General features: G+C 37.3%; 1 protein-coding gene across 1 annotated transcript; it reads left to right on the top strand.

Annotated features, from left to right (window-relative positions):
* The first annotated feature begins 4,907 nt into the window (after nt 1–4,907).
* On the top strand, nt 4,908–7,817 carry LOC139715351 (uncharacterized). Its single transcript, XM_071626929.1, has 2 exons — nt 4,908–6,043; nt 6,106–7,817. The coding sequence occupies exon 2, from the start codon at nt 6,675–6,677 to the stop codon at nt 7,233–7,235; it is 561 nt and encodes a 186-aa protein (XP_071483030.1). The 5' UTR covers nt 4,908–6,043; nt 6,106–6,674; the 3' UTR covers nt 7,236–7,817.
* The last annotated feature ends 10,119 nt before the right edge of the window (nt 7,818–17,936 follow it).

Raw genomic sequence — 17,936 nt, 5'->3', positions numbered from 1 at the left:
ACATATATTTCAAGTCAAGCGCATTCTACTCAAATTCTCAAAATTCATTTTTATTTCAAAACGCGCGCGTACGCGCGCGTTGAAATATTTGTATGCTCAAATCGAGCTCAAATTTTTTTTGCACACGTTTCAGACCATTTGGAGCATTTTTTGAAAAATTGAAAAAATTGGACGGACGCGTACGCGCGCGCACATATACGCACGCACAGCTAATATGAAATAGAAATTTTCAATTTTTTCACACGGATCGGATGTCCGAAATGTCAAGAAATATTTCTACCAAGTTTCAAGTCGATCTGACTCAATATGACGTCATACGGGCCCGTCAAATTCAAAATTCCGCGCGTGCGTCAATGGGGATACACAGTGCAACTATGCCAAAAAACCGCCAATTTTAAATCGGATTTTACTCGTGAGGATGGACGGTGACCCCCCATTTTCTTTACATATTCTGAAAGGTGATGAGTTGTACATGTCATTTCATGGGATGGCTATGCTGATAAAATGATTAAAAGATATCAAATTTCTTAATAAAGTAAAAAAAGTAAATTTTCAAAATGACGTCATCAAATTTCAAGTTTACTCGAGCGTATCTCACTAATCCTTTGCCAATTTTCACCCAAATTTCAATATGTTGTAGCTTATGAAATACTCTTTCATAAATGTTATGAAACAATTTTGATTTGATGACGACATTACCTCGAAAAAATGGATTGAAGGTAACCTTGTCAAATTTGACCAGTTTACGTGTAATCTCTATGGGAGTGCAATTTTTATGGAAATGAAAATTGACATGACTATCTTTATCGAGCACTAGCTCACTTATGCTTCGGTGAATTTCTCTAAGATTTTAATATGTTGTAGCTGAGATGTAGGGCTATCGTAAGTGTGCCCTTTGTTTTTTCATACATTGTCGGGATAACGTAAAAAAACTTGGTTGAAATTGAAGTTTATCTTCGATGTATTGAAATATTTCTTTCTTTTTGCCACTTTATTTGCAATAACTCAAGAAAAACAGCCCCTATCACCTTAATATTTTGCACATGTTTAGTTCATGTCACGAACATTATTTCATAAAATTACAACTACTTGATCAGACGCCATCTTGGGTATGTAAATTAGGGTCAAAGGTCATAGATGTTTCATCCTGTATGTTGGTGAATACATGCTCTATCTTTCCAATATTTTGCACACGTAAAGACCATGTTACAGGAATCATTTCATAAAATAACCACTTTTTGCTCAGATGCCATCTTGTCTGTGCAAAGTTGGGTCAAAGGTCATATGTACTTCTTTTTCTATCTTCGCTATGACGTGTTATCTCTATGGGAGGGAATTTTTTAGATGTGAAAATTGACATGACTCTCTTTATCGAGCACTATCTTACTTATGCTTCGGTGAATTTCTGTCAGATTTTAATATGTTGTAGCTGAGACTTTGCAGTATCAGGACTGGAATCATTGATTAAAAAAAAGATCGGATCACCTTAATTTGTCAGTGATGACAAATTACAATCTCTAGTTCTTCTTTATTTCTCCTCAAAAGTTGTGCAGAGGTTAGCTCAGAAAGTGCAATGCCTATCAATGTCATACTTATATCATATATGTATTGTGTCCCAAAGACGACAAATTTAGTAAAATCATTGTGATCAGTTGCCCGTGACGTCACTATGACGTCATTATATGAAAACACATTCTCAATCATATCTCATTAATGAAATGGAATTTTTCAATGAAATTTACGTCACATATATTTCAAGTTATGCAAATGCTACTCACATTCTCAAAGTTCATATTTACTCTTAAACGTGCGCGTACGCGCGCGTTGAAATATTTGTATACTCCAATCGAGCTGAAAATTTTTTTGCACACGTTTCAGACCATTTCAAGCATTTTTTGAAAAATTGAAAAAATTGGACGGACGCGTACGCGCGCGCACATATGCGCACGCACAGCTCATATGCAATAGAAATTTCCGGTTTTTTTACACGAATCGGATGTCTGAAAAGTCAAGGAATATTTCTACCAAGTTTCAAGTCGATCCGACTCAATATGACGTCATGCAGTCCCGTCAAAGTTGAAAATCCGCGCGCGCGTCAATGGCGATATACAGTGCAACTATGCCAAAAAACCGCCAATTTTAAATCCGATTTTACTCGTCAGGATGGACGGTGACCCCCCATTTTCTTTACATATATTGAAAGCTGATGAGTTGTACATGTCATTTCATGGGTAGGCAATGCTGACAAAATGATTAAAAGATATCAAATTTCTTAATAAAGTAAAAAAAGTAAATTTTCAAAATGACGTCATCAAATTACAAGTTTACTCGAGCGTATCTCATTAGTCCTTTGTCAATTTTCACCCATATTTCAGTATGTTGTAGCTTATGAAATGTTCTTTCATTAATGTAAAAACAACATTTTGATTGGATGACGTCATCGCCTCGTAAAAATGGATTGAATGTATCCTTGTAGAATTTGACCAGTTTACGTGTTATCTCTATGGGAGAGCAGTTTTTCTGGCAGTGAAAATTGACATGACTCTCTTTTTCGAGCACTAGCTCACTTTTACTTCGGTGAATTTTTCCCAGATTTTAGTATGTTGTAGCTGAGACTTTGGGCTATCGTAAGTGTGCCCTTCATTTTTTCATACGACGTCGGCATCACGTCGAAAAACTTGGTTGAAAATGGCACGTGGCTTCGATGCAGCGTCATTTTGCTTAATACACAGGGCCTATGGAGCATGAAATAGGTCATTGCATAGCGCATCCGACTCGTAATCCTAAGGTCCCTGGTTCGAGGCTCACCCCTGCCAATATTTTTTTTTTTCATTTTTTTAAACACTTTTTTCTTCTTTTTCTTTAGTTATTCTTAATCTCCCTTCCTAACTTTATCTTTTTCTGATTTTTTTATGCTTCTCCTTCAAATTTCTATAAAATAACATATTTTTTCTTTATTTTTCTTTCTTTCTACTACTTTCTGTGCAATAGATGAACAACAACAATGGCTATCAATACCATATTTTGCACATGTTTAGTTCATGTCACGTACATTATTTCATAAAATAACAACTACTTGATCAGACACCATCTTGGGTATGTAAATTAGGGTCAAAGGTCATAAATGTTTCATCCTGTATCTTGGTGAATACATGTCCTATCTTTCCCATATTTTGCACACACAAAGACCATGTAACAAGGATCATTTCACAAAATAACCACTTTTTGCTCAGACGCCATCTTGGGTGTGCAAAGTGAGGTCAAAGGACATATGTACTTCTTTCTGTATTTTCGTTATGACGTGTTATCTCTATGGGAGGGATTTTTTTTTAATGTGAAAATCGACATGCTTTTCTTTATCGAGCACTAGCTCTCACTTACCCTTCGGTGAATTTCTCCCAGATTTTATGTTGTACCTAAGACTTTGCATTTTGCATCTTGGTGAATACCTGTCCTATCTTTGCCATATTTTGCACACGAATATAGACGATGTCGCAAGAATCATTTCACAAAATAACCACTTTTTCCTCAGATGCCATCTTGGGAGTGTAAAGGTGGGTCAAAGGTCATATGTATTCGTTGCTGTATCTTCGTTATTCAGTGTATACAGAATTGGTACCAAAGATGGCAGATATGACTCCCTTTTCTAAATGAGAATCCAAACCTCACACGGCCAATGTCTCTAAACACAGATGAAACTTGTATTGTCATGCCTATTACGATCAGGACTCGAATCATTGATTAAAAAAAAAATCGGATCACCTTAATTTGTCAGTGATGACAAATTACAATCTCTAGTTAGGTGATCCGAGAATCCTCTCGGATCACCTTCTGTATCTGTACGGATTCTTTGGTTCTTCTTCTTCTTCTTCTTCTTTATTTCTCCTCAAAAGTTGTGCATCGATTAGCTCAGAAAGTGCTCATCCTATCAATTTCAAAATCATACCATATATGTATCATGTCCCAAAGACGACAGATTTTATAAAATCATAGTGATCAGTCGACCGTGACGTCACTATGACGTCATTATATGAAATCACATTCTCATTCATATCTCATTAATGGAATGGAATTTTTCAATGAAATTTACGTCACATATAGTTCAAATCAAGTTAATTCTACTTGTGTTTTCAAAATTCTTCTATACCCTTAAAACGTGCGCGTACGTGCGCGTTGAAATATTTGTATGCTCAAATCGAGCTCAAATTTTTTTTGCACACGTTTCAGACCATTTAGAGCATTTTTTGAAAAATTGAAAAATTCGGACGGACGCGTACGCGCGCGCGCATATACGCACGCACAGCTCATACGCAATAGAAATTTCCAGTTTTTTCACTTTCATCGGATGTCTGAAATGTCAAGAAATATTTCTACCAAGTTTCAAGTCAATCCGACTCAATATGACGTCATACGGGCCCGTCAAAGTTGAAATTCTGCGCGCGCGTCAATGGCGATATACAGTGCAACTATGCCAAAAAAAACGCCAATTTTAAATCCGATTTTACTCGTCAGGATGGACGGTAACCCCCCATTTTCTTTACATATTCTGAAAGCTGATGAGTTGGACATGTTATTTCATGTGTTGGTGATGCTGGCAAAATGATTAAAAGATATCAAATTTCTTAATAAAGTAGAAAAAGTAAATTTTCAAAATGACGTCATCAAATTTCAAGTTTACTCGAGCCTATCTCACTTATCCTTTGCCAATTTACACCCAGATTTCAGTATGTTGTAGCTTATTAAATGATCTTTCATTAATATAATAACAACATTTTGATTGGATGACGGCATCACCTCGTAAAAATGGATTAAAAGTCACCTTGTCAAATTTGACCAGTTTACGTATTATCTCTATGGGAGTGCAGTTTTTCTGGAAATGAAAATTGATATGACTATCTTTATCGAGCACTAGCTCACTTATACTTCGGTGAATTTCTCCCAAATTTTAATATGTTGTAGCTGAGACTTTGGGCTATCGTAAGTGTGTCCTTTGTTTTTTCATACGATGTCGGGATCACGTCAAAAAACTTGGTTGAAATTAAATCTTATCTTCGATGTATTGAGATATTTCTTTCTTTCTGGAACTTTCTTTGCAATAACTAAAAAAACACAGCTCCTATCGCCCCCATATTTTGCACATGTTTAGTTCATGTCACGTACATTATTTCATAAAAAAACAACTACTTGATCGGACACCGTCTTGGGTATGTAAATTAGTGTTTCATCCTGTATCTTGGTGAATACTTGACCGAAAGATCGGTCTGTATCACGGATCCCCTCCGTATACAGACCGAAGTCAATGATCCCGGCTCCTGTGTGGAGCATCGCGCACAGATCAAACGTCGTTGTAAACCAAATTTCTGACAGCTTTTTTACATTCAAACAAGTTTGAACGTGACGACGCAACAGGCTGGTTGATGCGGTTGATGTGTGTTTTACGTTGAAAATTCGACCGAAATGTTGGATTATTCATTAATGTGGTGTGTGAAGTCTATTCTTGAATAGTTGATTTAACTGTACAAGCTTAAATTTGCCGACCTAGGGCAGGGAATGAGACGCTATCGAGAAGGGTGAGGTACCTCACCCAATTTTCCATAGAGACAGTGGTTAAGAATATCCACACAGCAATGGGTACTGGTACCTTCCGTCTGTCTACGGAGGACAGATTGTCTTTATCGAGCAGTAGCTCACGTCCGTACATATACCTTCTCGGTGAATTTCACCGTATCACCATATTAACCGTATGTGTGCCTATGTATGCCTGTGTATGCCTATGTATGCCAGAAAATCACAAGAAATCTCACGGATGGACATGCCATCGCTGTGCCTCTGCCTCACATTCTGAGAGCTAAAGACATAATGCAACTGATTTATCTGTGATTTCATGCATCTGGACCTGCTGAACATGAATTTTGTGGTTCTGTCCCTGCTGCAAACACCGCTGCAAACAACAGTCTTTCGCGCTATAGTCCCACACATTCATCTTCGTGTCATGGACCACCAGTTCATCATGCAGAAATTGCAGTGACAATGACGATCTGCTGTAAGTTTTTTTCTGATATTGCATACACCACAGGACCAATATTACATGCCCTCTTGCTACAGTGACCTGTGTCTCTCAGCCTTATATCCGTGGAAACCCTGAACTTAATCAATGTCAATGCACAGTGTGCTTGGATAAACTGATACTGAGTGTTACTGTTAGTTATACATGTCCTACGGCTACTGAACTGTGTACTGTGCATACGTGTATCTGTAGCGGTGCTGAATGCTATGTGCAAGCAAGTTGTACGTACTTCAGTCGCCTAGCTACACAGTGTACTGCTTGTAGACTACTGAGTATCTCATGTGACATCTGAAGTTAAGCCTCATCTTCTCAGAACTCAAAACCTCCCGTGATTATCACCAAATGACTATCACAAGTGTTCTTCACGTGACGGTATATAAGAGTATTAGACCTACCTCGAAGTGAAGATGAATTGACTTATGCTCTACAATCATAGTCTCAGAGTGCCAATGTGGATTACAGCTACAGTCCACTGGCTGCTTCTCTGCAGTCAGTATGCCTGACCTCGCCATTTCTGTTCGTCACTGAGTATCATAAGCACCGTAATAGCCATCACTCCAGATTCCAGTACTACTGTCACACTGTCTGTCGCACCTGATACCCCAATATGGAGACCCGCAAAGGGAAAGCCACAAGTACTGAAGTAATCATTCAGGCTTTTGGAGAGTATATCCAGAGTCCTGATTTCCTTAAAGCCATCGAAGAAGCTGTTGAGAAAGCCATGAATAAACAAACGACAAAGTTTGTCCAGCGCCTTGACCTAGTGGAGCAAAAGTGCACCAGTCTCAAGGAGAAGTCCGATCAACATGATGGCTGCATCTTTGACCTGGAAGCATCCCTCAAAGCAAAAGATGCTGAAATAAAACGTCTCACCACCGCTCTTGATGATCAAGCAACAGCTGTCAACAATCTCAAACTGACGATGAATGAAGCAGAGCAATATTCCCGCCGCAATTCCCTGAAGTTCCATGGTGTCAAAGAGAGCAGACTAGAAGACACAGACCAACTCATCCGCCAGCTCTGTTCCGACCAGCTCGATGTGCCCATTATTCTCAATGATCTTGACAGATCGCATCGTGTTGCCCCCCGCAACGACATCGCGACATCCCAGCCGTCAAACTTTGTTGCCAGCAACAAACAGAAAGACAATAAAGAAGACCATCCTTAGTAAATGTGACTTGGAAAGCTTTGACATGGGCCTAAATTGATCCCAAATAGGCACTCAGATATTGGGTAACTTGTTGAATTTTGTATACATTGTATTTTTTTTTCTTTTTGAATTATATGTACACACTTGTATATCTCTGATTTTCTGTATAACTTCTGCACTTCTTTTCTTTTTTCTTTTTTTTTCCCCAAATGTTTGAGCCTTGTAATAGTTTGATTACTCAAGTGGTCGAAGACAACGGAACCTCAGATACTTTATATACAGATACTCCATTAATAGTGCATGATGATGTGAGGGTTTCTCCCTTAACATCTGTTTTTCAGGAAGAATCAACTACATCTTCACACTCATTATACTAGATCATGTTACCAGATTCACCGATGGTCTTTCTCAAATGATAGGTCCAAATATTCATTAAGGTATACTGGACCTGTATTGTGGAAGGATTTGAACGTGAACCATGTTTTTAATGTACAATTTCATAATATTTTTTAAAAACAGTATAAAAAGATTCTTCTGAGTTTATACTGAAGTTCTATGTGAAAGTATCGTTTTTAGATTTTGGGTGATATCCTTATGTATTTTGACCATGTTAATTTGTTTGTTTGTTTGTTTCTGTATGTTTTTGCTTGTTTGTTTTCTCAATTCAAATCTGTTTCTATACATTATTAGGTACTGTACATGTATGCACAGTCTTACAAGCCATTTAAAGGCTTTCTTATGTGCATTCCATTTTTCATTATTACAGTTGTGTACTTTGTGCTGATTTGTATACATGTAGCATATGAATGTAACAAAATCTTGTGTTAACGTTGTTTTGTTTTTTATATGTCATGTGTTTTTTTTTATCCTTGTGGAATGATGGAAATAAACAAAATTTCTCCCACATTTTAATATTTTGTAGCTGAGACTGCGCTATCTTGTGAGTGTCCTCCGTTTTTTCATGCAATGTCAGGATCACGTTAAAAATTTTGGCTGAAATTAAGGCTTATCTTCGATGTGTAATATCAAGATATTTCTTTCTTTCTACAACTTTCTTCGCAACAACTCAAATAAAATAGCCCCTATCACCCCCATATTTTGCACATGTTTAGTTCATGTCACGTACATTATTTCATAAAATACACTGTAACTACTTGAATTGGACACCATCTTGTGTATGTAAATTACAGTCAAAGGTCATAAATGTTTTATCCTGTATCTTGATAAATGCATGTCCTATCTTTCCCATATTTTGCACACGCAAAGACCATGTTACAAGAATTATTTCACAAAATAGCCACTTTTTACTCAGATGCCGTCTTGTTTGTGCAAAGTGGGGTCAAAGGTCATATGTAGTTCTTTCTGTATCTTTGCTATGACGTGTTATCTCTATGGGAGGGAATTTTTCTAGATGTGAAAATTGATATAATTGTCTTTATCGAGCACTATAGCTCACTTACCCTTCGGTGAATTTTTCCCAGATTTTCATATGTTGTAGCTGAGACTTTACGCTATCGATAATGTTCCTCTTCATTTTTTCATACGATGTCTGGACCACGTTAAAAAACTTGGTTCTTCGATGTATTGAGATATTTCTTTCGTTCTGCTACTTTCTTTGCAATAACTCAAGAAAAACAGCCCCTATCATCCCGATATTTTGCACATGTTTAGTTCATGTCACGTACATTATTTCATAAAATAACAACTACTTGACCAGACACCATCTTGGGTATGTAAATTAGGGTCAAAGGTCATAAATGTTTCAACCTGTATCTTGGTGAATACATGTCCTATCTTTCCCATATTTTGCACACGCAAAGACCATGTTACAAGAATCATTTCACAAAATAACCACTTTTTGCTCAGAATGTGATGCCATCTTGACTGTGCAAAGTTGGGTCAATGGTCAAATATACTTCATTCTGTATCTTCGTTATAGTGTACACCGAATTTGGTACCAAAGATGGCAGACCTGACTCTCTTTTCTAAATGAGAATCCAAATATCACACGGCCAATGTCTGTAAACACAGATAAAACCTATATGGTCATGCCTATTGCGATCAGGACTCGAATCATTGATTAACAAAAAAAATCGGATCGCCTAATTTGTCAGTCTTGACAAATTCCGGTTCTAGTTAGGTGATCCGAGTATCCTTCGGATCACCTATTGTATCTGTACTGATTCTTTATTTCTGGACAAAAGTTGTGCAGAGATTAACTCAGAAAGTCCTCTGCCTATCAATTTCAAAATTATACCATATATGTATCATGTCACAAAGACGACAGATTTTGTAAAATCATTGTGATCAATGGACCGTGACGTCACTATGACGTCATTATATGAAAACACATTTTCATTAATATCTCATTAATGGAATGGAATTTTTCCATGAAATTTACGTCACATATAGTTCAAATCAAGCGTATTCTACACATTTTCTCACATTTCAGTTTACACTCAAACCGTGCGCGTACGCGCGCGTTAAAATGTTGACATGCTCCAATCGAGCTCAAATTTTTTTTGCACACGTTTCAGGTCATTTGGAGCATTTTTTGAAAAATTGAAAAAATTGGACGGACGCGTACGCGCGCGCACATATACGCACGCACAGCTCATATGCAATAGAAATTTCCCGTTTTTTCACACTTATCGGCTGTCTGAAATGTCAAGGAATATTTCTACCAAGTTTCAAGTCAATCCGACTCAATATGACGTCATACGGGCCCGTCAAAGTTGAAATTCCGCGCGCGCGTCAATGGCGATATACAGTGCAACTATGCCAAAAAACCGCCAATTTTAAATCCGATTTTACTCGTCAGGATGGACGGTGACCCCCCATTTTCTGTACATATTTTGAAAGCTGATGAGTTGTACATGTCATTTCATGGGGTGGTAATGCTGACAAAATGATCAAAAGATATCAAATTTCTTAATAAAGTAAAAAAAGTAAATTTTCAAAATGACGTCATCAAATTTCAAGTTCATTCGAGCGTATCTCACTAGTCTTTTGTCAATTTTCACCCAGATTTCAGTATGATGTAGCTTATTTAATGTTCTTTCAAACATAAAATAACAAAATTTTGATTGGATAACGGTATCACCTCGTAAAAATGGATTGAAAGTAATCTTGTCAAATTTGACCAGTTTACGTGTTATCTCTATGGGAGTGCAGTTTTTCCGGAAATGAAAATTGACATTACTATCTTTATCGAGCATTAGCTCACTTAAGCTTCGGTAAATTTCTCCCAGATTTTAATATGTTGTAGCTGAGACTTTACGCTACCGTAAGTGTGCCCTTTGTTTTTTCATACGATGTCAGAATCACGTCAAAAAATTGGGTTGAAATTCAGGCTTATCTTCGATGTATTGAGATATTTCTTTCTTTCTGCAACTTTCTTTGCAATAACTCAAGAAAAACGGCCTCTATCACTTCCATATTTTGCACATGTTTAGTTCATGTCACGTGAATTATTTCATGAAATAACAACTACTTGATCAGACACCATCTTGGGTATGTAAATTAGGGTCAAAGGTCATAAGTGTTTCACCCTGTATCTTAGTGAATACATGTCCTATCTTTCCCATATTTTGCACACGCAAAGACCATGTTACAAGGATCATTACACAAAATAACCACTTTTTACTCAGATGCCATCTTGTCTGTGCAAATTGAGGTCAAAGGTCATATGTACTTCTTTTTGTATCTTCGTTATGACGTGTTATCTCTATGGGAGGGAATTTTTTTAAATGTGAAAATTGACATGATTGTCTTTATCGAGCACTAGCTCACTTACCCTTCGGTGAATTTCTCCCAGATTTTAATATGTTGTAGCTGAGACTTTACGCTACCGTAAGTGTGCCCTTTGTTTTTTCATACGATGTCAGAATCACGTCAAAAAATTGGGTTGAAATTCAGGGTTATCTTCGATGTATTGAGATATTTCTTTCTTTCTGCAACTTTCTTTGCAATAACTCAAGAAAAACGGCCTCTATCACTTCCATATTTTGCACATGTTTAGTTCATGTCACGTGAATTATTTCATGAAATAACAACTACTTGATCAGACACCATCTTGGGTATGTAAATTAGGGTCAAAGGTCATAAGTGTTTCACCCTGTATCTTAGTGAATACATGTCCTATCTTTCCCATATTTTGCACACGCAAAGACCATGTTACAAGGATCATTACACAAAATAACCACTTTTTACTCAGATGCCATCTTGTCTGTGCAAATTGAGGTCAAAGGTCATATGTACTTCTTTTTGTATCTTCGTTATGACGTGTTATCTCTATGGGAGGGAATTTTTTTAAATGTGAAAATTGACATGATTGTCTTTATCGAGCACTAGCTCACTTACCCTTCGGTGAATTTCTCCCAGATTTTAATATGTTGTAGCTGAGACTTTGCGCTATCGTTATGTGCCATTCGTTTTTTTCATACGATGTCGGAATTACGATAAAAAAAACTTGGTTGAAATTAAAGCTTATCTTCTATGTATTGAGATATTTCTTTCTTTCTGCAACTTTCTTTGCCATAACTCAAGAAAAACACGCCCTATCACCCCCATATTTTGCACATGTTTAGTTCATGGCTCGTACATTATTTCGTAAAATAACAACTACTAGATCGGACAACATCTTGGGTATGTAAATAAGGGTCAAAGGTCATAAATGTTTCATCTTGTATCTTAGTGAATACCTGTCCTATCTTTCCCATATTTTTCACACGTATAGACGATGTCGCGAGAATCATTTCACAAAATAACCACTATTTCATCAGATGCAATCTTAGGAGTGCAAAGGTGGGTCAACGGTCATATGTACTTGTTGCTGTTTCTTCGTTATAGTGTATACAGAATTTGGTACCTAACATGGCAGATATGACTCCCTTTGCTAAATGAGAATGCAAACATCACACGGCCAATGTCTCTAAACACAGATGAAACTTGTATGGTCATGCCTATTGCGATCAGGACTCGAATCATTGATAAAAAAAAATCGGATCACCTTAATTTGTCAGTGATGACAAATTACAATCTCTAGTTCTTCTTTTTCTTCTTCTTTATTTCTCCTCAAAAGTTGTGCAGAGGTTAGCTCAGAAAGTGCATTGCCTCTCAATGTCAGACTTATACCATATATGTATCATGTCGCAAAGACGACAGCGCAAGTAAAATCATAGTGATCAGTCGACCGTGACGTCACTATGACGTCATTATATGAAAACACATTTTCATGCATATCTCATTAATGGAATGGAATATTTCAATGAAATTTACGTCACATATATTTCAAGTCAAGCGCATTCTACTCATATTCTCAAAATTCATTTTTATCTCAAAACGCGCGCGTACGCGCGCGTTGAAATATTTGTATGCTCAAATCCAGCTCAAATTTTTTTTGCACACGTTTCAGACCATTTGGAGCATTTTTTGAAAAATTGAAAAAATTGGACGGACGCGTACGCGCGCGCACATATACGCACGCACAGCTAATATGAAATAGAAATTTTCAATTTTTTCACACGGATCGGATGTCCGAAATTTTAAGGAATATTTCTACCAAGTTTCAAGTCGATCCGATTCAATATGACGTCATACGGGCCCGTCAAATTCAAAATTCCGCGCGTGCGTCAATGGGGATACACAGTGCAACTATGCCAAAAAACCGCCAATTTTAAATCGGATTTTACTCGTCAGGATGGACGGTGACCCCCCATTTTCTTTACATATTCTGAAAGGTGATGAGTTGTACATGTCATTTCATGGGCTGGCTATGCTGATAAAATGATTAAAAGATATCAAATTTCTTAATAAAGTAAAAAAAGTAGATTTTCAAAATGACGTCATCAAATTTCAAGTTTACTCGAGCGTATCTCACTAATCCTTTGCCAATTTTCACCCAAATTTCAATATGTTGTAGCTTATGAAATGTTCTTTCATAAATGTAATTAAACAATTTTAATTTGATGACGACATCACCTCGAAAAAATGGATTGAAGGTAACCTTGTCAAATTTGACCAGTTTACGTGTAATCTCTATGGGAGTGCAATTTTTATGGAAATGAAAATTGACATGACTATCTTTATCGAGCACTAGCTCACTTATGCTTCGGTGAATTTCTCTAAGATTTTAATATGTTGTAGCTGAGATGTGGGGCTATCGTAAGTGTGCCCTTCGTTTTTTCATACGTTGTCGGGATCACGTGAAAAAACTTGGTTGAAATTAAAATTTATCTTCGATGTATTGAAATATTTCTTTCTTTTTGCAACTTTCTTTGCAATAACTCAAGAAAAACAGCCCCTATCACCTTCATATTTTGCACATGTTTAGTTCATGTCACGAAAATTATTTCATAAAATTACAACTACTTGATCAGACGCCATCTTGGGTATGTAAATTAGGGTCAAAGGTCATAGATGTTTCATCCTGTATCTTGGTGAATACATGTCCTATCTTTCCCATATTTTGCACACGTAAAGACCATGTTACAGGGATCATTTCATAAAATAACCACTTTTTGCTCAGATGCCATCTTGTCTGTGCAAAGTGGGGTCAAAGGTCATATGTACTTCTTTTTCTATCTTTGCTATGACGTGTTATCTCTATGGGAGGGAATTTTTTAGATGTGAAAATTGACATGACTCTCTTTATCGAGCACTATCTTACTTATGCTTCGTTGAATTTCTCTCAGATTTTAATATGTTGTAGCTGAGACTTTGCAGTATCAGGACTCGAATCATTGATTAAAAAAAAGATCGGATCACCTTAATTTGTCAGTGATGACAAATTACAATCTCTAGTTCTTCTTCTTTATTTCTCCTCAAAAGTTGTGTATCGATTAGCTCAGAAAGTGCTCCTCCTATCAATTTCAAAATTATACCGTATATGTATCGTCTCCCAAAGACGGCAATCGAACTAAAATCAAAGTGATCAGTCGACCATGACGTCACTATGACGTCATTATATGAAAACACATTCTCAATCATATCTCATTAATGGAATGGAATTTTTAAATGAAATTTACGTCACATATATTTCAAGTGATGCGCATTCTACTCATATTCTCAAAATTCATATTTTATCTTAAAACGTGCGCGTACGCGCGCGTTGAAATATTTGTATGCTCCAATCGAGCTCAAAATTTTTTTGCACACGTTTCAGACCATTTAGAGCATTTTTTGAAAAATTGAAAAAATTGGACGGACGCGTACGCGCGCGCTCATATACGCACGCACAGCTCATATGCAATAGAAATTTCCCGTTTTTTCACACTTATCGGCTGCCTGAAATGTCAAGGAATATTTCTACCAAGTTTCAAGTCAATCCGACTCAATATGAGGTCATACGGGCCCATCAAAGTTGAAATTCCGCGCGCGCGTCAATGGCGATATACAGTACAACTATGCCAAAAAACTGCCAATTTTAAATCCGATTTTACTCGTCAGGATGGACGGTGACCCTCCATTTTCTGTACATATTTTGAAAGCTGATGAGTTGTACATGTCATTTCATGGGGTGGCAATGCTGACAAAATGATTAAAAGATATCAAATTTCTTAATAAAGTAAAAAAAGTAAATTTTCAAAATGACGTCATCAAATTTCAAGTTCATTCGAGCGTATCTCACTAGTCCTTTGTCAATTTTCACCCAGATTTCAGTATGATGTAGCTTATTAAATGTTCTTTCAAACATATATTTACAATATTTTGATTGGATAATGGTATCACCTCGTAAAAATGGATTAAAAGTAATCTTGTCAAATTTGACCAGTTTATGTGTTATCTCTATGGGAGTGCAGTTTTTCTGGAATTGAAAATTGACATGGCTATCTTTATCGAGCACTAGCTCACTTAAGCTTCGGTAAATTTCTCCCAGATTTTAATATGTTGTAGCTGAGACTTTACCCTACCGTAAGTGTGCCCTTTGTTTTTTCATACGATGTCGGAATCACGTCAAAAAATTGGGTTGAAATTCAGGCTTATCTTCGATGTATTGAGATATTTCTTTCTTTCTGCAACTTTCTTTGCAATAACTCAAGAAAAACGGCCTCTATCACTTCTATATTTTGCACATGTTTAGTTCATGTCACGTACATTATTTCATAAAATAACAACTACTTGATCGGACACCATCTTGGGTATGTAAAGTAGGGTCAAAGGTCATAAGTGTTTCACCCTGTATCTTAGTGAATACATGTCCTATCTTTCCCATATTTTGCACACGCAAAGACCATGTTACAAGGATCATTTCACAAAATAACCACTTTTTACTCAGATGCCATCTTGTTGTTGCAAATTGAGGTCAAAGGTCATATGTACTTCTTTTTGTATCTTCGTTATGACGTGTTATCTCTATGGGAGGGAATTTTCTTTAATGTGAAAATTGACATGATTGTCTTTATCGAGCACTAGCTCACTTACCCTTCGGTGAATTTCTCCCAGATTTTAATATGTTGTAGCTGAGACTTTGCGCTATCGTTTCATTTTCTTTGTTTTTTTCATACGATGTCGGGATTACGATAAAAAATTGGTTGAAATTAAAGCTTATCTTCTATGTATTGAGATATTTCTTTCTTTCTGCAACTCTCTTTGCAATAACTCAAGAAAAACACGCCTTATCACCCCCATATTTTGCACATGTTTAGTTCATGTCTCGTACATTATTTCATAAAATAACAACTACTAGATCAGACAACATCTTGGGTATGTAAATTAGGGTCAAAGGTCATAAATGTTTCATCTTGTATCTTAGTGAATACCTGTCCTATCTTTCCCATATTTTCCACACGTATAGACGATGTCGCGAGAATCATTTCACAAAATAACCACTATTTCATCAGATGCAATCTTGGGAGTGCAAAGGTGGGTCAAAGGTCATATGTATTCATTGCTGTATCTTCGTTATTCAGTGTATACAGAATTTGGTACCAAAGATGGCAGATATGACTCCCTTTTCTAAATGAGAATGCAAACATCACACGGCCAATGTCTCTAAACACAGATGAAACTTGTATGGTCATGCCTATTGCGATCAGGACTCGAATCATTGATAAAAAAAAAAATCGGATCACCTTAATTTGTCAGTGATGACAAATTACAATCTCTAGTTTAGATATACTTCTTGTATTAATTCTTTTCACTGAATATCATGAACGCGACTGAACCCGAGCGAGCGGAGCGAGCGAGGGGGTAGGGGAGGGTGTGGGAGGGGGGGGGGGGTGTCCCCCGGGCCCTCCCACGGTAAGAACTTTTTGCATTTTGATGTTGCAAATGGTGCAATTTGATGCATGTTTTTGCGCGTTTTATCGACGTGAAACAGTCCCACTTGTTTAAGGTAGCTATTTTAGTGTAGATTATTATTGAACAATTTGCCTATAAAATGGTATAATTTAGATATGCTTCTTGTATTAATTCTTTTCACTGAATATCATGAACGCGACTGAACCCGAGCGAGCGGAGCGAGCGAGGGGTAGTATAGGGGAGGGTGTGGGAGGGGGGTGTCCCCCCTCCCACGGTGAGAACTTTTTGCATTTTGATGTTGCAAATGATGCAATATGATGCATGTTTTGCGACTTTTATCGACGTGAAACAGTCCCACTTGTTTAAGGTAGCAGTATATTTTGATGTAGATTATAATTATTGAACAATTTGCCTATAAAATGGTATAATCTAGCTATACTTCTTGTATTAATTCTTTTCACTGAATATCATGAACGCGACTGAACCCGAGCGAGCGGAGCGAGCGAGGGGGTAGGGGAGGGTGTGGGAGGGGGGGGTGTCCCCCCTCCCACGGTAAGAACTTTTTGCATTTTGATGTTGCAAATGGTGCAATTTGATGCATGTTTTTGCGCGTTTTATCGACGTGAAACAGTCCCACTTGTTTAAGGTAGCAGTATATTTTAGTGCAGATTATTATTGAACAATTTGCCTATAAAATGGTATAATTTAGATATACTTCTTGTATTAATTCTTTTCACTGAATATCATGAACGCGACTGAACCCGAGCGAGTGGAGCGAGCGAGGGGTGAGGGGAGGGTTAGATTATTATTGAACAATTTGCCTATAAAATGGTATAATTTAAAACACGTGCACTAGTCTTCTTGTATTAATTCTTACACTGAGTATCATGAACGCTGTCTGTTCAGCAATCAAACAGAAAAAGCATGCACACGAGGGTGTAGATAGGGGCATATCCCCTCCCACACGAAGGTGATTTTGCGTTTTCAGACCTGAAATTCAGCGATCTGGTGCAAATTTTTGGTGCAATACTTTTTCATCGAAGTGTTCAAATCACGGAATTTAGCTCTTATTCCGAATGTGCACCATCTGTGTGTATGTATAAAGTCTAGTGAGGTAGAGCTTAGGGGAAGGGGGATTCCCCCTCCCGCTCGCGGAGCTTTTTGTGTTTTTAGAATTGAAATAAAGCGATCTGGGTATAGCCACAGTCTACTTCTATGCGTGGCGGGGGGGGGGGGGGGGTGGGCGAGTGTTATCTCCACCCTTCCCTTCCGATGGAGCTTTTGCCTTTTTAAGGTTGAAATTGAGATATCTCGTATACGCATTATTTGATGGAATCAACATTTGGGAAATCACCAAAAAAAAAAAAAAACTGATGGGGGGGGGGGGGGGCTGAGGGAGTAAAGGGTCGATTAAAAGGGGAAATTCCCCTTATACATGCTATGAGGGAACCTTGAGTTTTCGTAATATAAGTGATA

Source organism: Diadema antillarum, unplaced genomic scaffold (genome assembly GCF_040938485.1).
Source record: "Diadema antillarum isolate AM-2024a unplaced genomic scaffold, OU_Dant_1.0 scf00000047, whole genome shotgun sequence".
In the NCBI taxonomy this organism is placed as follows: Eukaryota; Metazoa; Echinodermata; class Echinoidea; order Diadematoida; family Diadematidae; genus Diadema; species Diadema antillarum.
The sequence above is the reverse complement of the archived record's forward strand: the minus strand, read 5'-3'. Positions and strand labels throughout refer to the sequence as shown.